This window comes from Gopherus flavomarginatus, chromosome 3 (genome assembly GCF_025201925.1).
Source record: "Gopherus flavomarginatus isolate rGopFla2 chromosome 3, rGopFla2.mat.asm, whole genome shotgun sequence".
Taxonomy (NCBI): domain Eukaryota; kingdom Metazoa; phylum Chordata; order Testudines; family Testudinidae; genus Gopherus; species Gopherus flavomarginatus.
The window spans coordinates 42647352-42668433 of record NC_066619.1 but is presented as its reverse complement, the minus strand read 5'-3'; the positions used below and the strand labels follow the sequence as shown (position 1 = coordinate 42668433).

The following is a 21082-nucleotide window of genomic DNA, read 5'->3' as shown; positions in this document are numbered from 1 at the left end:
CCCATACAGGCAAGGAGAAGTCCCACTTTACCCCACAGCAGCACCACAATCCCTACCTTACGCACATTTTTAGATCTGACACACACAGTGACCAAAACATCATCCATTATTCAGATCCCACAATCTTTTGCACCAGAAGGATTGAGAGTCATAGGATGATTTTTCATCATTTTATGGTCATGGACCAGAAAAGGTTGAGAACTCCTGCTGTCAGGTATATTAAAATAAATACTACATTTTTCTAGGGTCCTGCAGGGCCATTCTGCTGACATATCTTGGCAGTTGGCTCTAGTGAGTCTTATTAGTTATAACTAAGAAGTATAAAAGGGTTAAAGCTCTCTCAAAAGCAGAAAGCAGTAGGGGCAAGGTCAAAGGTGTCCTGCAGGGAGAAATCCTAGGAAGAGGCAAGGTTAGAAAGAGCTCAGGCTAAAATTGGTGTTTAACTAAACAATAAAGGAAACACCAAGAAGGGAAGGGAGTATACTTTCAATATATCTAGTTTGTATTGATCATGTAAGGAGAGGTTAGCAGCACCAATTTCAGTGTCTGAATACAAATATGACACTAAAACTGTTGTATCCTTTCCCACTCCTAGCTCTGTGTGTCAGAGCAGGGGCTCAATTCTTTAGTTCCCCAAAGGAGAGTTGAGTACTGCCAACTGAGCTACAGACTAACATCATTATGCTAATTTTATACTTTTAACTTAAGAAAGTTATATTGAATATAGTAGTTTGAGACAAACAGGAGCTTCTCTCTGAATTTTTCCTTACCTTTCCCCAGCTTTGTTGACAGTATTTAGTTCTGCTACATTGTACATAATAGATGGCTCTAATGAAACCTTCTCCATAAACATCGGAGAGGTTGTAATATTCTGAATCTGAGCTTCCAGAAATACTTCATCTGTCTGAAAAAGCAGAGGACCAAGTTTATAAAAATGTTACTAGGATTGTAAATAAAGTGCAGCGTCTTATTGTTTGAAAAATATTAAACCACAAATGTGATTAGTTCATGCCTGCAAATCAAAGCTACAATAATTAATGCAAGAAAAAAAAATCTCCATCCCAATACAATTAATGGAAGCAAAAGCGTTAGTTAATTTATCTTGCCAAACAATGGATGTGGGACAGCTGTACTACATTCTAACACCTATTCTTTTTAAAAGTTTTGAATGGTAACTTCTCAAGGCCTTCTTCAAGTTAGCAACAACTTAGGTTTTATCTAAGATAATTTTTGAAGTAATAGAACAAAAGTTAGGGAATTGCAATGCACATTAAAGACATGCCATGCCAAATTACTGGAGCATCAAGCTAAGTACAAGAAAAATAAATATTACAAGAATATTTAAAACAGGTAGTTTATTTATTTAACTGAAATACAAGATATTAGATATATGCTCTAAGCTTCCAGTATTGCTTTAAAAGGACATTGAAATGCTAGCTACAAAGCAATTCCAATTCCTCCCTTGTTCAGCTACATCATGCAACAGTTAACATTATGTAATCCATCACTTCATTGGCACTCTATCTCCAAAAAAATCTATGAGAAACATCAGGTCTCCTTTAGTATTCATGTCCAAGAATGGTCCATGTAAGGTGTTTTAGAATGGGAATCAGTCTCCACATGGTTTCAACTGCGCGAGTTCAGATGGAGGCTGTCTGTCACCAAGGAAGGTTGAGTTTACCCTTCAGCGTAGAAAACAAGGAACTAGGAGTGTGTGTATATTATGGCTCCTCTAGAGTCCCACATAGGTGACAACACCTTGGAGTTCTAAAGTCTTAAGACTAAAATAATTGCTAGAAAGTCCATGTTATCAGAGGCAGAAAGCATTTGGGAGAACTGAAAAGAAATTCCTTTTGTAATTAGTTAAGGACCAATCCTGCACCAATCAAAGTCAATGGGACTTCCGCTGATTTCAGCAGGAAATAATCTGGGCCCCTTAGTAGGACTAGGGAAAGGGGTACATATTTTCTCTCCTATGTTTATAGGGATTTTTTTGGTTTGTTTTTTACTTTTCTGATTGTCTGCAAATAAGTCTCATTTTGTTATTCAAACAGGGTCTTGCATGTAAATTAAAGCAGACAAAATGGGATAAACATTCTCCAATGATTTAACCTCAGAAGATGCTATATTAAAAGCAAAAGCATGGAAGGGCATTGGAGACCTCCATTATGTCCTAAAAAATTAAAAAATGCGAACTGAGGAATGGTAGTAGTATACATACAGTAATGAAAGCCCACCAAATCCACATGCTATGGACAGGTGCCACACTTGTAGGAGAAGGTGGCGAGAGAGTCAAGTAAAATGCTGTTCTCGTAACTAGCATTTCTCAATTAATATAGTGTGTGTCAATTTAAACTATCATCCAAGTATCTCTATTGTCAAACTGTTACTGTTTGAAACTATATATATATATAATCCCATAAATCCATTGCTTAAAATCTCCATTTACCCAAATACCACATCAGTTATTTTTAATGCCGCAACCATCAGCAAAAATTTAGAAAGAGCTATGTTGAAGGGGAAAAGAAAATAAAAAAGCACAATGAAAAAGCAAGTTAGTTTAATAAGGCCAAGGCTGATTAGTTTTAATAATATGGTTAAATTCAAGTGCTTATAAAGAATTCAGTTCATTTTAACACAATGCACACCTTAACCCTTCAAGTAAAATAATACTGCAGAAATACCATATTAAATCATCACTGCATGCAATCAAAGTTTGAAAGCATAGTTCTAACTAGCACGAAGGAGGATAGAAGACATTTGGTGCTCTCTCCTGAAACCCACTGTCTCCACCTCCTGCAAATAGGGAAGGATCTATTACAGCTTAAACAAGAAGATAATCTTGTAGCTGAATTTTGATATTGGAAATAGTTGATTACTACTGTTCTACATTCTCCCGAAAGCGAACATGTAAAAAGGGATTAAACTATGTTTCCCCAAACATGAAATAAACCATTATAAAATTCTTTGTCTAGTTAAAAAATAAAAAGTAAAATGAAAAAAAAAAAAGATAAAATACATATGCCTGCTAAAATTATGGTAAAATAATTTGTAGAATGACCATTCCAAAAAAGTCTCAACTTTTGGTTTCAACAATGGGTATTAAAGAAAGAGCTAACATTTTAAAAGGATTATATATAGCTGCATATATTAAAAAAGAATGGATGTGAAAGTATCAGTTAATTTTATGCAGAACATTGCTTTTCCATTATGTTTTTAAAATAAATAATCTTAACAGGCACAGAGACAAATAGAAGACAATTTAAAAAAAGCATACATATTTATAAAAAAATAAATAAAAATTACCACAGAACTGAGGTCACTCTAATGGGAAAAAAAAAAAAAAAGACAGCATTAGAGAAATTAGGGTTAAATGTTAAAGAAAAAGGAGGATAACTAACTTTCGAACAAAATGCATTTCTGCATTTTATGTTCCTTATAAACAAGACTGCGTTAGTAAGAGAGGAATGTAAATAAAAACAGATACAAACATATATGACTACTATATCTCTAACAAGGTACAAGTAGCATTGTTAAATAGCATTGCTTATAATTATGCCTCTAATTTTTCTGAATGCTGAAGAACAAATCCAATATGGGACAGGTTCTGAGCATAAGGTGAGTGAGCTACAGATAAAGGTACGGTGGGATAAGCTAATGAAATCAAAGGTGGTTAGTCCTTTGGCAAGACTGAACTGGCCAAGTTTATCCCTAGTGTAAATCCATATTGTGATTTTTTTCTGAGACAGATGATGAATGGAACTGTTCATATAGAAGTCCAGGAAAAATGTGATATATGCTAGCAAAATACTCATTACCTACTGTTAGCAATGGCAAAACTCAGAATAGCAAGTTCCCAGGAAAAGCCTATTACTACAGACAGATTCCTCAACAAAGCTAATTGGAACTGTAAGCTTTTTTTTTTGTTTGTTTAAAAAGGTCCAATGCAACAAATACTTAGGCAAGAGAGTACTTGTACTCAAATGACTGCAGTGTTTGCAGGACCAGGATCCTTCGGGCCTGATCCAAAGCCCATGAGAACCTTTCCACTCACTTCACTGGGTGCTGGTTCAGGCCCTAAAATTCCAAGGGATAATGTCTTCCTATTCATTTGTATAGGAAGTAACAAATCCTGGTTCTGATCCCGATTTGGGACTCTTGGTGCTACTGCAATGCAAACAAAGACTTTACATATTACCTTTTCTCGTCTCAACAGGAAACATGTTATAACTCTTAACTTTTTACTGGAGAGCGGTAATCCAGTCTCTTTAGCGGTAGACCTTATGAATAGGTAATATCCCATTTGCAGTAGTCCTTGCAGTAATTTAGCAGGTTAGTCACCCTTTAAAACTTTTAATAACTAGACCTTATATACATATAAAATACCTTATTTGTAGCTCCCTCTTATACCCAAGGATCATTTTCCTTTCTTCACAATGAGAAGGCTTCAGATTTCATCCAACAATGTTGCCATTAACGTAATACTACAAGGAACTTCCAACCAAAGAATTGCTTTTGATAGCTCTTCATTTTGTTTTGGCTTTCCAATTATCACAAACAGCAGTGCTAATTATACTTTAATAAATGAAATTACAAACCAGACAAATCCATTAATTGTATTTGCTATGCAAACAAAATTCTTAATAAATTTGGAGTTTTTTATTCACCAAGTTTTCTTATGGAAATGATTCCATTTATTCAGATAGATACAGCGTGGTCACATACTATGATAACAAAGCTGTCTGAATTCCTGGACAGATAGAACAGAATGTATTACAACAGCCTTGCAACAGTGTTTAAAAATTTACCAGCTCAAGCACCAAATCTGCTTGGCCATCCTTTACTGTAATTATGATGGATGAATGGATTGATAGATAATAGTGGAATGAGGGGAAAAGGAAGATATTTCATTCACCTGTTAACATTTTCCCCCCTTCCCTAGACAAGCGGACAAACAGAATTTTGGAAGGCTGTAATAGTTATGCCATCATATGGTAATTCAGTATTTTTACTGCAGACCCATATTTTCAGCGATTTGTTAGTAGGCCTAGCTAACACTTATTATAAGGGTTCAGATTTAAGAAGTTTCTTATATTCTCATGTAATTCAGAAAAAAATACCTGCTCTTTAAAAATTTACTGTAGAGATTCGATTTCCATTCTTCATGAGGGTACGTCAGGACAATAGGACATTCCATTTATGGAGATAGCTGACACTTTTGTTCACAGAGATCCATGTCTTACCCCTGTGCTATTTCCAACTGGAATACTGCTACTGAAGCAATAGTAAATCCACGATACAAAGTAGAAGCATTTATTTTGCCCCCGGGATAACTTTACTTTACTAATGGCACAAATATTTGCCTTACAAGAGTATATTGTAAATACTCCTATCACTGGAAATTAAAAGATCATCCCAGTTCTCTGAAATAATCCATTTTACCCACTCAGAGTCTGATATGGTTTAAATACCTCACTCCCAGAGAGTTTAGTTAATGTCAAAGGACTCAGCCTGCAAGATTAGACTAAATTTAATCATATACACCTCTACCCTGATATAACGTGACCTGATATAACACGAATTTGGATAGAATGTGGTAAAGCAGTGCTTCGGGGGGGGGGGGGCGGGGGGGGGGTTGGGGGGGGGGGGGCAGTGCTGCGCACTCCGGTGGATCAAAGCAAGTTTGCTATAATACAGTTTCGCCTATAACGTGAGAGCCAAAAAATCTTACCGAGGACAGCGTTATATCAAGGTAGACGTGTACTTTAAGAAGACTTTTAAAAAACTAATTCAGTTTCAACTTATACATCTTTTCTGAATTTTAATCTGAGCAAAAACCTAGTAATTAATGTGCTATTCACTGGCAGCTCAATGGAAACATCCACAGACTTCCTGTGAGACCTGGGTAAGAAGACAATCTTTGTGCCTCAGGTGCCCATCTGTAAAACAGGAATAATAATCCTTCCCTTCCCCTGCCATTTATCTGTCTTGTTTATTTAGATAGCCAGCTCTTTGAGACAAGGACTGTCTCTTAGTATGTGTATGTATAGTGCCTGGCACAATGGAGCCCTGATCTTGTTTGCAGCTTTGAGGTATCAGTCTGCATGATTACACCTCTAGAAACTTCACAGTTTTCTTTAATCAAATCCACTCACAGTACATATGAATAAATACATTTAAGGACTCTATATGTTAGCAAAATAGTTTAAATAAGTTTCATGCAGAGGGTTTATCATCTTCTCTAGCTCTGTGTATTTCAGTTCTTCTCACCCTCTTCCTTCATTCTATGCTCAGGTCCTAAAATTAATGAAGTAAGTATCTTCAACTTTATTCTTGTGGAATTCCCTTTCAAATGACTCCCCTCAGATTAGACCAGTGGTTCTCAACTAGGGGTATGTACCTCTGGTAGTACACAAAGGTCTTCCAGGGAGGTAAATCAACTCATCTAGATATTTGCCTAGTTTTACAACAGGCTGCATAAAAAGCACTAGTGAAGTCAGTGCAAACTAAAATTTCATACTGACAATGACTTGTTCATACTGCTCTATTTACTATACACCAAAATGTAGGTACAATATTTATATTCTGAATGATTTATAATTATATGGTAAAAATGAGAAAGCAAGCAATTTTTTCCAGGAATAGTATGTAGTGACACTTGTGCATTTTTATGCCTGATTTTGTAAGCAAGTAGTTTTTAAGTGAGGTGTAACTTGGGGGTATACAAGATAATTCAGACTCCTGAAAGGGGTACAGTAGTTTGGAAAGGTTGAGAGCCAATGGATGAGACAAGCACATTAGGTGGATGTTTATGAAGAAATGATCAGCAAAGAAATAGTTACTTTATTTAGTAACTCAAACATAATTTAACACCTACCTTGCAACAGAAGATCTCGAAACACCTTACAAGCATTAATTATCTGTACAACATTGCTTTGAGGATAATACTAAATTCTAGTACTAAATTCATGTCAGAGGTAGGGAATATTAAGAAGAAATTAAGTGATGTGCCCAGCACCATACAGCAAATAAAGGATAAAGCTGGGAACAGAAGCCAGATTTCCTGGCTACATGTCTTGTATTCTATTCCTAAAGGTTACCATGGAAGATTAAATTCTGCAGAAAATATAGAAAAATACAAAATTCCACAAGGAAATCCCTAGATGTACAGAATATACTGAAAATCCATTTGCAAAAGCTTCCAGTACCCATAAAGTCATAAATTAAAAAGTAAAATATTCTATAAGTCTCTAATTAAAAGCATAAAAACCAAAAGTACATACAAATACGTAGCACTTATATAATGTCGTATCTTTGCAGTGCTTTGTGCATGTACTTATTATATAAATGACACAGATATAAGACATTTACTTTACAGAAAAAACATGTTCACATTAGAGCTAAACAAAAATTTTCCTTAAGCCAGCCAAATTAGTACTTTGATACTGAGCACAATTAATCCTCTTTATGGCAGTTTAAACAGTACTCTCCCAGTCAGCCTTAAAATATTTACTACAAAACAGAAATACAGACAATTGTGATTGCGTTTATTAAACTTCATAAGGAGAAAGCAGTATACGCGCATATTATTACTGGATGAAAAACAAACATATTCCTTAAATCTGAACATATTTCTCCCCTTCTCACCCCAACACTGAAAATGGATGATGAAATGGACATTCCATGTCTAGCTTGTTGTAACAAAAGGGTGAAATCAAAGTAAATTAGTCTTTTTTCATAGAAGATATAAACAAGCTAGCTGGTACAACTAGCACCGCAAGGTACTACATTTATTTAAAAGAAACTTTTCATATTTAACCCTAGCACTATTTGCCATGCAGTAAGTAAAATTACACTTACCTCAGCATTATAGAACTTTGTTTTCACATCTAGTGGTTTGAGAACCTGATTGAAAAAAGAATACAGATTAAAGAGGGCTTTCTCAGATTTCTCTGCCATTATTAAAAAAGATACTAACTTAAACTGTTATTTCTTAGGTTCTTAAATGTTGAGAGATCTACTTAAATCATAAAAATGTTTTTCTTTCTGATCTAACAGGAAAGCAACATATGTTAATGTAATGCATAAGAGCTAGGTCCTTGGATTCTTCCAGTTAAGAGATGCAGCACTACTCTTGTGCACAATTGCTTCTTCTTAGCTACATACTTCACTGCTTTGCTAAATGTGTGAGTAATTTGACAAGATGTTGGAAAATGCTTTCATATAAGAAAAAGTCCTCTTACACTGGGAGAAAAATCTAGTTTACACAGTTAATCAGTCTCTCTAAAATAATGATACATTCTTCTCCACTATTCAAAAAATGTTTTTTTGTTTTGAAGAAACAAAAATGTGAAAGATTTGCATCAAATTTCTCCCTGAGTTTTACAGCAAATGCAGCTTGCCTAGGAACTTAAATACTAAATACAAACAAAGCAATGAAATATCAGCTGTATGCAATTAACTAATCAAACAATTTCTGCCTCAGACTTCTAATTTAAAAACAACTGTTACATCTCCAGTGAAGATTATTAGAAACAAGCTAATGAGCATTTTAACCACATAAGATGAATTATATACACAATCAGAAGACACACTCCTCAATAAAGAAAGATACAGATTACTAGTGCCAAAACCCACAAATGTTATGTAAATTTCATATCAAACCATACACAGTTTGCTTGTGAAGTTATATTTCATCCTAGTTCACATCAGTTGATGAATTCAAGCATAGAATTTGTATCTGCTCTCCAACTGAGGCCAAAGAGAGAAGTAAATCTTTTTCTTGCTTTTAAGCAGAGTTTTGAGAATTTCATATTACATAAAATGTTAAAAAAACCAAACACCTTTCGGTTGATATATCTGTAAAATTTTGTAATATTATAAAATCATCTAGAAATCCCAGAATTTATTCAGAAAATGGTCACAGTCTAATTCTTTGCCAACACCATTATGTATAAGCTGCTCTGAAATTATTCTTGTTTTCAAAGATTTCACCCAATTACCCCAGGGCAATCATCTTTCTCAGTACCCATAAATCTTAAACCATGTGGGTTGCTTGCAAATTTATCTGCATATTAGATCATTTATATCACATTTTTTATTGTTTGCATGTGTTCAGATACTATCTCCCTGAATTCTTGTAATTCTCTCCACATACTGCTGCTTATAAGGACTCCGTATTACATAAATCTATGTTCTACCATTAGTGCCGTGTTTACACAAGAAAGCCTAGAGCCAACCCAGCTCAAACTCCTTATAGTAGAGTTACAAAACATAAAAGTATCACATCTGAAATTCCCAGGAATCTTGTAGGCATAGCCAATTAGTTTCAAAAAATGGTCTTTCTATAAACCAGATACCAACATAGTTCACAGATTACACCCATATATTTATGCCCATTAAAATATCCTAGGATCATGTCAGGGCATTCCAATATGTATTAAAAGTGTCACATATCACACTTTGATTATTAAGCTATTTTTATACAGTAAAGTCAACATGCTACCTTCTGTTTTAGAGTGCTCTTCGATATCTCATGCTTTAGATACTGAGAAATGTGCCTGTTTCTTGAGCCTTATATACACTGTTCGAACACAGATATAAACCTTTAACTATAGAACTATCACTGTTTCTCATAATATGTCTTGGGAGCAATTACTTCCGCAAATTATTCCACATGTTCCTAATGAAGCCCTGAAGACACCCCTGTCAACAGCAGAAGTTAGGTGAAGTTGGTGTTTCTGCAACATTACAAGTTTCTACCATCTTTTCACGATCATAAAATAGTCTCTCTATATATCCTGTGTCCTACAAGGCCTGAGGAGCATATTTAAATTCCAAGCTGGATCTTCATTTTGATGGGTATATCGTATGTAAAGCAAATCGTGTGTGGCTTTTTAATGTTTGTGGTTTTGATATTTATATTTTTAATTGTGATCTCTGATTGCTGTGTATAAAATAGCTGTGATTATTAAAACTTAAAAATGTATTTTAATCAATAGATGTGTAACAGCTGTGTGTATTTAAATGAGGAAAAACTAAAATAGCAACTAATTACATACAGCTGATGTGTCACTACCTTGTTTGCAGATTCCTTCTCTTTGCTGTAAAATGAGTTTTCTTTTACTCAAATGTTGGACAATTTCCCCTTTCTCCTCCACTGAAAAATCCCAAAATATTGGACAATAGAGGAATGTTTTATTATTTACAGTAGCTGACTACCTATGTGCATTTTCTTTTTCTTCTATCCTGGATGGCTGGTTTTGGTGTCAAGACCGCTTCCTATTCTACTTTATTTAACAATCAATAAACACCTCTCAAAGTTTTTCTGATCAAATTTTACTTACCTTAAAAATACAGAACCAGAAAATCAGACAGAAAAGACCTATGTGGTAATTACTACATTTCCAGCAACCAGTCAGTTTTATTTCTTTCAATATATTCACCAGTCCTATTTTAAATGACTGAGTTGAATGAGCTCGCACCAATTTCTTCAGACTATTTCAAAAGATAAAAGGTCTTATTGTTAAGACATTAATCTTACTCTCTAAGAGAAAATTTCCTTTGTTTAAGTTAATCTCATCACATCATGTATATGGTGTCTTGGGCCATCCTAAATAGTTCCTTTCCATTCTTAGGTCCTGATCCCACAATCAACTCCAGATTCAAAACAAGCCATATATGTCTGACTGTATGATCAGGTCCATACTGTTCACATCCTTCAAATATCTGTAGTTATTTTATCCCTCTTTAGTCATGGATGGCCAAAATATGCCTCATTCTTTGAAATACTTCCTCATAAATTGGTTCCTTAATCATTTTTGCTTTTTTTCTTCTAAATTTTGTAACTTCTTTCTGGTGGTCTAATACCAAGAGTCCTTCATTTTACATGTAACATTTCAACAACAAACGTACGTGACTGAGTACACACACACACTCACAATAAAAACAGCACCCCTCCCGCCCCCAAAAAACAAACCCCACCACACACCAATGTGTTGCAATGCTCCATTTCTTTTTTGCAATTAATAGACAGACATTGATAATTTGGGTTGGGGTTCAAAATGTGGTTGTTTTCAACCAATCATGGTAATAACAGGTCCATGAAAAAAACAAAAACAAAAATAAGTGAAAGAGTTCACTATTTGTCAATGGAAAGAGTACACATTTAATATATTATAGGCTGGGCAGCCTATTATTAAAGTTGCCTGATAGTTCCCATTTTAACATGGTCTTTTCAGTTAGTTATAACTTTTACAAACTTTAACCATTCAAGGCGAAATATTTGATGGTGGTTTTCCTCTTCAGGCAGAATTTTTTCTGGAAAATTTTACCAAAAATGTTTCAGCCATTTCCAAGATCAACTTTGAGAAAAATATATTATTTTTCCCATGTTCAAAAATATCAACAACTTTTGGAGCAGGGGACTTGAAATACAAATTTGGCCAAGTTACCTTTGGAAAAAAAATTTCAGTTTGCACTTGATCAATGGAGACTTAGCAACTAAGATCTCAGAAGATTCTGTCCACAGTGGACATGTTCCTGCCTGGGGTGGAGCACAATGTTCCCTGCAATTGCAGCTCTGGGCTGTTCAAGACCATTCCGTGCCATATCAGGCTCAGGCCCAGGCCCCTATGCTAAATGCAGGCAGCCTCTCACACCTGTGCTCTCAACAATACTGCTGCTGGCACTCAGGCAATGACGAAGAGAAAGCTGCCCAAATTTGAATCCAAAAGGGTCCAGAGCCTTCTGGGAGGTGAGCCGGAGTAAATTTAGACAAGGAGCTGGAGAGACTGGGATTGGGGGAAGGCAAGGGGAGGGAGCACTGAGATTGGGACTTGGGACTGGAGGAAGACAGGGACTGGCTGGGCAAGAAGATTAGGAATGGGGGGAATTGAGATCGGACAAAGAACCAGAGAGAGACTGGGACTAGTAATCAGCGGGACAAGTGGAAGGGGGGAGACACACAGATCTAATGAGGAATCAGGATGGAATGCAAGGAGGAACAGGACTGGTTGGATAAGGAGACAGACAAACCTGGGATGGCGGGAGATAATGAAGTTGAATTAAGAACAGAGAAATGAAGCCAAGAGAGATCGAGAACGTGGATGTGGGATAGAGAAGAAAGACTTGACAAGGGCTGGGAGGAGGGGAGACTGGTTGGGCAAGGAGTCTCAGAACAAGAAGTGAGGTGGAGGTAGGGGTGAGATTGGGAATGGTTGGGCAAAGAGACCAAGAATGGAATGAGAAGCCAGAGTATTGGAAACTGGGCTGGGTAGAAAATGGGACTGGGAAAGAGAGGACTGGGACATGTTGGAGGGGATGCAACAGAAGGGGTCAAAAAACTTATGAGAAATAGGGAGAAGAGTCCGTGCTCACTACAGTCCTCCAGAGCGTGTAATGGAACCCAAGATTCCTGAATCTTACCATTCCTCTCGTATCAACAAACATCTGTGAAACACACTGGCAAAGTGTCTCGTCTTCCTCTAGTGCTAGCCCACATGGAGGATGACAATTTACTACTATCTGTTACTCCATTAGCTGAAGTGGCACATGTCTGTGTGGTGGAACAACCCATTTGTTTTTTTACCAGTTTTCTTTTTATTTAAACCCCAAGAACATTATTCGGGTTGCAAAGTTAAGCACTCAAGAGTTGGGAAATGCCAGAATTAAGTTTGCCAGTGCAATCTTAATTTGGTATTTCTCAACTACTTTTTGACATTCTTTTCTTTTTTAAAGATAGAATCATATTACTGGAAGAGACCTTGAGAGGTCATCTAATCCAGTCCCCTGCACTTATGGCAGGACTAAATATTATCTAGACCAGGGGTGGGCAAACTACAGTCTGTGGGCCACACCCGGCCCTCCAGCCAGTTTAATCTGGCCCAGCTCCCGCGCTCCAGACGGGAAGAGGGATTGGGGCCACTCTGCGCACCTGTGCCAAGGCTCCCAGAAGCAGCAGCACTCCCACCTCTGGCTCCAATGTTTAGGGGCAGCCAGGGGGCTTCACGCATTGTCCCTGCCCCAAGCGCCACCCCCGCAGCTCCCACTGGCCGGGAACTGTGGCTAATGGGAGCTGCAGGGGTGGTGCCTGCGGATAGGGCAGCACGCAGAGCTGCACATCCACATAGGAGCCAGAGGGAGGACATGCCGCTGCTTCCAGGAGCTGCAAGAGGTAAGCGCTGCCTGGAGTCTGCACCTCTGATCCCCTCCTGTACCCCAGCTCCCTGCCCCCGACCTCCTCATTTCTGGCCCCACCCCAGAGCCCGCACCCCCACCTACACCCCAGCCCCAATTTCATGAGCATTCATGGCCCACCATACAATTTCTATACCCAGATGTGGCCCTCAGGCCAAAAAGTTTGCCCACTCCGACCTAGATTATTCTTGACAGGTGATTGTCTAACCTGCTCTTAAAAATCTCCAATGATAGAGATTCTACAACCTCCCTAGGCAATTTATTCCAGTGCCTAACCACTCTGACAATTAGGAAGTTTTTCCTGATGTCCAACCTAAACCTCCCTTGCTGCAATTTAAGCCCATTACTTCTTGTGCTATCCTCAGAGGTTAAGAAGAACAATATTTCTCCCTCCTTCTTGTAACAACTTTTTACATACTTGAAAACATAGGAAATTACATTGTAAAAAAAAACACTGAAAAAATTCTAAAAGGTGGGACAATACTGAACTCCATCATCCATTAAAAAAACCCTGCATTTCATAGCACTGAATATTTTGCCGCATTTGTTAAATGTCTTATAAAAGCAAGGCCCAGAACACTATATACCAGCCCTAAAGACATATGTTAAACAGACTATTCTATATGTCTATTTTCAATAAAGAAGTGAATATATTTTTTTAGATTTCAAGTGCTGCAAATAAACAAACAGTACCTGTTAGCTACAGACATTGCATATTCTTATACACAGTACCTGGAATTTGAAGAACTTTCTGAAGTACATCTTCTCTCCTGTCTGTGTAGTATAACTTACTGCACATACTAAGCTGAAAGAGACAGGCATTTTAATAGTTTTGAACAATTTTCAAACTTTTGTCTGTACTTAAGAAGAACCAGAACAATGCATGCTTCCATGTAAGCTTTACCATACTTGCTATGGTTAAAAACAAAGGCAATTTAGATTTCTGTCAGTGGCATGCTAATCTTTTGCTATGTAAATAATTTCAGGGATATGTGTAAGAAAATGCCTAAGTCAGGAGGAGATATAAAACCTTACATGTGTGTTCCTATTTCCTTTACTTCATGGTGAATAACATCATCAATGCAACAGTCAGATTTAAGTTCTGCCACTGCAGCACTGGAAGCTGAAAGATTTAATCGCTGAGAACTTGTCTGAAGATCAGCCTTGGAATTGAAAAACAACACAGGTTAGAATGCTGTCAAGTCATCAGTGTGTCTAAAGAGCAAAGCATTACAAAAACAACCAAAACATACCTTGTGAGGCACTACATTTAATTCAAATAATCTACAGGATACTATGAAAGCCAAGTGACCAGAAATGAATCTACTTTTTAAAGTCTTTTTAAAAAAAATCTGTCTTCAGACACAGGCACATACATTACATTTTTTTTTTAATTAATTGCAATGTAAAAGATAACTCATGCAATATTTGCAGCACCACTAATGCATGAGAACAACCTGTGAAGCCTGCAAGCAATGAATTTTCCCTAAATTAGGACAGCAAGCCTGTCTTAAGAGTGTCTGCGTTTCATTCTTGTCTAATAAGGGCAGTATTGAAAAGGGACCCAAAAAAAGGGGTGGGGAGGGGAGAAGAGAAGGACTACATACTAGATCTTAGTTACCATTTCTATTTATGGCCCAACAGTTTTTGTTCTGCAGCATAATTGGATCCATGGCATGAGTAATATTATAGTACAGGAGTTTTTTTCCCCTTAAATATTGATAACTGAAAAGGTTGGGAATGTGTGAATACCAGAAAATATGTTTTATTTGGCTATAGATTGACTAAATGCATTTGTAACTGCAACAGAACTAATATATATAGTATGTAGCTTTTCAAAGCCAAGGATAATATTCAGTACACATACAGAAGGTCTGCTTCTGTATGGCCTTAGCTCACAGCACTGCCACTGGCTTCAAAAATAATTCCAAATGTAGAAGGCTTTCATGATTCAGATTTTAGCTCATTTTTGTTCAATATGAGAGGAGTTATTTCTTGCTGAGATTATAGTCATTTGATGTGGACTTTCCATTTGACATATATATTCACAGATTTCAAGGCCAGAAGGGACCACTGTGATCATCTAGTCTGACCTCCTGTATAGCACAGGACACAGAACTTCCCCAAAATAATTCCCAGAGCATGTTTTTTAGAGAAACATACAATTTTGATTTTAAAATTGCTAGTAATGGAGAATCACCACTACCCTTGCTAAGTGTGCTGAGTATATATTGTTGCCCCTTTTTACCAGAGCAGCTGGCCAAATATTTAGGGCAGGAGTGGGCAAACTTTTTGGCCCAAGATCCACATCGGGGTTGCACAACTGTATGGAGGGCCGGATAGGGAAGGGTCTGCCTCCCCAAACAGTCTGGGCCCTGCTCCCTCCCACTTCCCAACCTCTGACTGCCCCCCTCAGAACGTCCAACCCATTCAACCCCCTCCCCCTGCTCGTTGTCCCCTGACTGCACCCTCCCGGGACTCCCGCCCCCTATCCAACCCTCCTGCTCCCTGTCTCTTGACTGCCCCAACCCCTATCCACACCCACACCCCGATAGCCCCCCTCAGGACTCCCAACCCCCTATCCAACCACTCTCTGCTCCTCGTCCCCTGACCACCCCCTCCCGGGACCCCCCACCCTAACTGCCCCCCAGGATCCCACTCCCTTATCCAACACCCCCCCATCCCCTGACCGCTCTCCCGACCCCTATCCACAGCCCCACCCCGACAGGCCCCCCGGGACTCCCACTCCCAATCTTCCTTGTTCCCCATCCCCTGACTGCCCTCCAGAACCTCTGCCCCATCCAACCACCCCCTCCTCCCTTACTGCCCCCCAGGACTCCTGCTCCCTTATTCTACCCCCCCCCCGTTCCGCACCCCCTTACCAGCAGCAGGCGTTCGCAGCCGCAACACCCGGCCAGAGCCAGCTGCGCTCCCCCCTCCCCTGCGGCGTGGCTGCAGGGGAGGGGCCGGAGCTGGCCGGGAGATCAGGGGCCGGACAGGATGGTCCAGCAGGCCATATATGCCCGCGGGCCATAGTTTGCCCACATCTGATGTAGGGTCTAGTACACCATTTCAGTTAGGAAGACAAATTGGTGACAGTCAGATATTTCTTCGATGCAGATTTGTTTATTAACAAAGAACGTACATGTCTCTGAATGCATAAGCAATCAAAGGAAACAGCTTCTTTGGCTCACATCACCAAGATCGCTCTTTTCAGCCTATCCCCCTGAACCAAAAACCTCTCCCTGGGTTTCTCCCAGGGTCGCCCCTTGTGCTTTCAATTGCTCCTTCCAGCTGTCTCCCTCTCTGTCTTTTGTCTGTTCTGCCTACTCCCCCACTCCTGAAAATAATACTCAGCAAAAGCTCCTTGGTCGAAACATACTCCTCTTGTCTTTGGTGGGGGCTTACGTTTACAGATATGTTAACTGAAGGGTGAGTTCAAATCTATCAATCTCAATGGAGGTTTTAACTCAACCCACAACAAGATTTCATCCAGCTAATTATTGCACACACTAAGATGAAAGAGACAGGCATTTTAATAATTATGAACCACTTTCAATCTTTCATCTGTACTTAAACAGAATACTGCATGTTTGCAATGCTTCTATGTAAGCTTTTCCATACTTGGTTAAAAATAGAGACAATTTAGATTTCAGTCAGTGGCATAACAGTCTTTGGCTATGTAAATATTTTCAGAGGTGTGTACGCTTTAATTGGGACAGTCTTTGAGGACCATTCGGAAGCTAGAGCTAATGTAGAACACAATTCCTGCTGGTCTTAGCTGTGAAAATCATGACACACTAATACTACAAAGACTTTCTTCCCATATGCTTCTGGATGCAATCCTAACTTTGATTTTGTCCTCTAAAGCTCTTCATGATTTCATTCCAGATTACCTGAGGTGCTTTTTTTCCTGTGCTGGGAAACCTTTTAATGGTTATTTCTAATACATGCTGTGTATTATGTTAAAAATGTACCAGAGATACTAAGGATTTGACACATTTTATAAATCCAACAAATAGATATATTTTTTCACATACCTTTACCAATATATCCTTGACAACTTGGTTACTGTCATTATGTACGCTAATGTAACTGGAAAAGGTCTCTCCCAGAAATATATTTCTGTTCAAAGAAAATAGTATTTTTTAACAATGTGATTTTCAACAAGTCAACCCACTGAAAACCATTAGAGTCCATCTTTAATTATTGTAAATATTTTATTTTAAAATTCTACAATGATCTTGTCTATGCTATGACCAGTTCAGTTCCATCAGTGCTAGCAATATCAAGAATCTGATCACAGATGGGCCACTGGCATTTTAAAAACTGTCTCATTTAACCCTGCTCAGAACATGTCTAATTGACAATGTGCCCTAATTACTGGTAGCAACCCCTCTCTACTCTAGGAATCCCAACGTTGTTACCACTAGCAGAGCTGAACCAGATGTAGTAATAATGGGAAATTTTGCAGTGCCTGTTGTAATCAAGACCAATGGAACTGCATGTATGAATTAAGTTACTCACATATGTAAATGTCTGGAAAACCAGGCCCTAGAAATTTCCCATTATACACAAATTTTTAAATTTTAACTATTCCCCCTCCCCGCAAAAAAAGATCAAGTCAGATTCCTACTTGAAAATGACCATCTCAGTGATAGCGGTTAAACTAAAGTCCCAATCCTGCAATGAGATATACAGAGGTGGTCTCTTAAAACCTTAAATGTGTGCGCACTGCACCAGTTTAAAGTGAGGCTTACACCTGTGCAACTTAGTATAGTAAATCACTGGAGTAAACTGTGTTGGCATAAATCCTGCTTTTCATTGGTGCAGCATATCTTAGGGGTGTGTACATGAATGTAAGTTTCTCAAATGCAGGCACAGTGCTAAGGGACTGTCTGCTATATAAGGGTTATATTTCACCTTGAAGTTAAAAATTGCTGCACATCCTGCAGGGCACTACACAGTGCCATGCTGTCTACTGTCTCTGCTAGACCCTACTACAGAGAGGCAGGTACGTATTGCAGATACAGTCACTGAACACATTCAGGCTATATTACACCAGCACTTTTATGTGTTTATACTCCATAAATAATTTCCTGTTGTTAATGAAATAAACAAGTTATCCTCAGTCATCACCGAAATACTGCAATGTGTATTTGTAAAAAAAGTAAAGAGCTAATAAGCACAAATAATCCAGTTCCAGGATTCGTGTAGCAATAATCTTCATACCTTACAGTTGCTTATTTGATTCTTACCCAAAGTTCTGAGGCAAAGTCAGCATTTCTCCTAGCATTAAAGTTTCTGCTCCTTTTACGGTAGAAGGGTCATCTTTCATGAGTTGATTCAACAGATTTCCTGTAATAATATATAATGGCATAGATCAAAAATATTTGCATAAACTAGACCCTTGTCTACGTATAAATGACATGTTTACTTCCCATGCATTTAGAAATTGATAATACAGTGCTGCTTTTGAATGTTATCGATATTATGACTGCTTAGTTTAAATTATTTTCCTTTAGTGACCCCCAAATAAAGGACAGATTGAATAGTTTCATGTTAAACTCTTAATTGTTTCTTGAAGTACACTCATGCTAAATTCTAAGCATTAGTAGAGTTTTATTTAGTTGTTGAACAGGGTGTGCAGATTAGGAACTAGTGATTTTGTAATATTAAGTTATAAATAAAAGGGCACCTGCATACAAGGAAACCTTAACTATAGCTTTTGCAACAGAAAAAGCTATCATAATCATTATACACTAATCGCAGTACTGCTCAGTCTTTCATATTAGACATAAGCACCAGTTTATCTCGTATATTAATTCAGCAAAAAGATAATCTTTCAATCTTACATAAAATATCATGCTTCCTTAGAGAATGAAAAGCAAGCAAAACTGGATTTTGCCTGAATAGCTATAGATAAATTAACAAAAATTCTGGGTGACCAAGGCTTTGAGAACTGACTTGTCTATGTCACTGAGATAATACAAGTTGAGTGGAATTTTCAAAAGCATTCATTGTTGGTCTAACTCTACTCCCCTTAACACAGTGAGAATTTCTGAAAATTCCACCTGTCGTGTTTAATAATTCAGTCAACAGATACACAGAAGGGCTCAATCCCAAAAACGTATCTCATTATAAACATTAATCTCAATGGGAATTCTGCCTGCATAAGACCTACTGCACAGCATGTCAGAAATAGCTGATCCATTTATCCTTCTTTTCTTTACTCTATTTACTTTCCTATACAATTTTCTTTATTTTGTCTTTTTATCCTGATATCTGGTTTTGAAGGTCAAGTATCAGAGGGGTAGCTGTGTTAGTCTGGATCTGTAAAAGCAGCAAAGAGTCCTGTGGCACCTTATAGACTAACAGATGTATTGGAGCTTGAGCTTTCATGGGTGAATACCCACTTCGTCGGATGACAAAGTGGGTATTCACCCACGAAAGCTCATGCTCCATCTGTTAATCTATAAGGTGCCACAGGACTCTGGTGTTTTTGAAGGTAAATTGCCATTGCTCTGGAAGGAGATGGGAGAAGGAGAATGACAGTTGCTGGGATGAGGAGGGGGAAAAAATCTTTAGGCTGCACGGCACCTCTCTCTCACCACCTTGACTGGCCTCTAGAATATAGTCAATATCTGGGGAGAACCCAGCAATTTCAAGAGGAGAACTTTGAAGGCTGTGCTTGCACCAAAAGACAAGGGAATTCATCAGGTAACAAGTCCTGAAAAATCATTCTCAATTGTCCATTGAAATAAAGTGCTGAGTAAACTAATGGCTGTAATGAGGGAGTAATATAGAATGCCTTACCATCCATATCCGGAGACAATTCCATGCTTCTTTTTCTCCCCAGTGTGCACTTGGTTCTCTGAAACCTTGCCCCCACACACAATCATCTCAAAATACCAAAAACAGTTTCCACTAGGTGTTATGATTTTCCTAATTCCTCAGATTTTTAGGACACGTTTACAGGTTGTCTACCAAGCTTCCAAAGCCGTGGAGTGAGAACTGTGGTGGTGAACTTTGCTAATTTTCTATGGCCATTACAGGGGGAATGTTTACTTCATATAATACATTGTAACCTCTGTGACTGCAGAGGTGTGGTGTAGACGTCTCAGATGCTCATTCTGGGCTGCTTTAATCCTTTTTGCTTTTGTGTGCCAGGATGAAACTCCAATATATCTTGCTTACTAAATTAGTCTAAACGTTCTCAGATGCCCTTGCCTTTCTAGTACCATCTACCCTTTTCATTCTTTTTTGTGTGTATTCATTAGATTGTAACTCCTCGGGGATGAACCTGCTTTTCTTTTAAAAAATGTGTTAAGTAGAGCACACTGAACACCTCTGATGATATATAACCAGTAATTAATTAATTATCAAGAGATCATCATATACCTGGCAAGTCTCTCTCTTCACAAGTCACTGGAATATTGGTGAATAACGTAGGTTTGGTTAACCTCATCACTGTGAATTCAGAAAGGAAAGGAAAAGTTAATGAAAACATAGTATTTAAAAGATCCAAAAACATTTAGTAGTTTTAGTAAAAAAAACAAAAAAAACAACACACCACATTTTTCATTTTCAAGTGCGCTTGTATCACCCGCTTTCAAACTATCACATCACCAGCACTTCCTCGTGAATGTTTTTGGTCAGTATGGAGTTAAAGTTTAATAGGGATCTAGGTCATTGCATACAATTGATTTCTTGTAGTCACAAATTTTAAATCAGCCTTGCAAAATGATCATGAAAATGTAATGGCCTAGGAACAAACTCTACACTACAATAATGAAAAAACAAAAGGAATGAGATTTTACTTACCCATCATACAAACCAAATAATCTTGTCCCAGGAAAGGGGACAAGTAGAATTTTGAAAGGAT

General features: G+C 38.0%; 1 protein-coding gene across 4 annotated transcripts in view; it reads right to left on the bottom strand.

Moving 5' to 3' along the window:
• TRAPPC13 (trafficking protein particle complex subunit 13) overlaps positions 1-21082 on the bottom strand; it is a 42253-nt gene that overhangs the window by 10980 nt on the left and 10191 nt on the right. For 2 of the 4 annotated variants that reach the window (XM_050947055.1, XM_050947056.1), the window contains exons 2-9: positions 20599-20667; positions 18456-18555; positions 17238-17322; positions 14233-14360; positions 13930-14002; positions 7861-7905; positions 3307-3324; positions 771-904 (exon numbers count right to left, since the gene is read on the bottom strand). In XM_050947055.1, coding sequence (XP_050803012.1) covers positions 771-904; positions 3307-3324; positions 7861-7905; positions 13930-14002; positions 14233-14360; positions 17238-17322; positions 18456-18555; positions 20599-20667 — 652 coding nt within the window. The remainder of the gene's footprint in view (positions 1-770; positions 905-3306; positions 3325-7860; positions 7906-13929; positions 14003-14232; positions 14361-17237; positions 17323-18455; positions 18556-20598; positions 20668-21082) is intronic. The other 2 variants (XM_050947057.1, XM_050947058.1) reach the window with 1 other exon arrangement.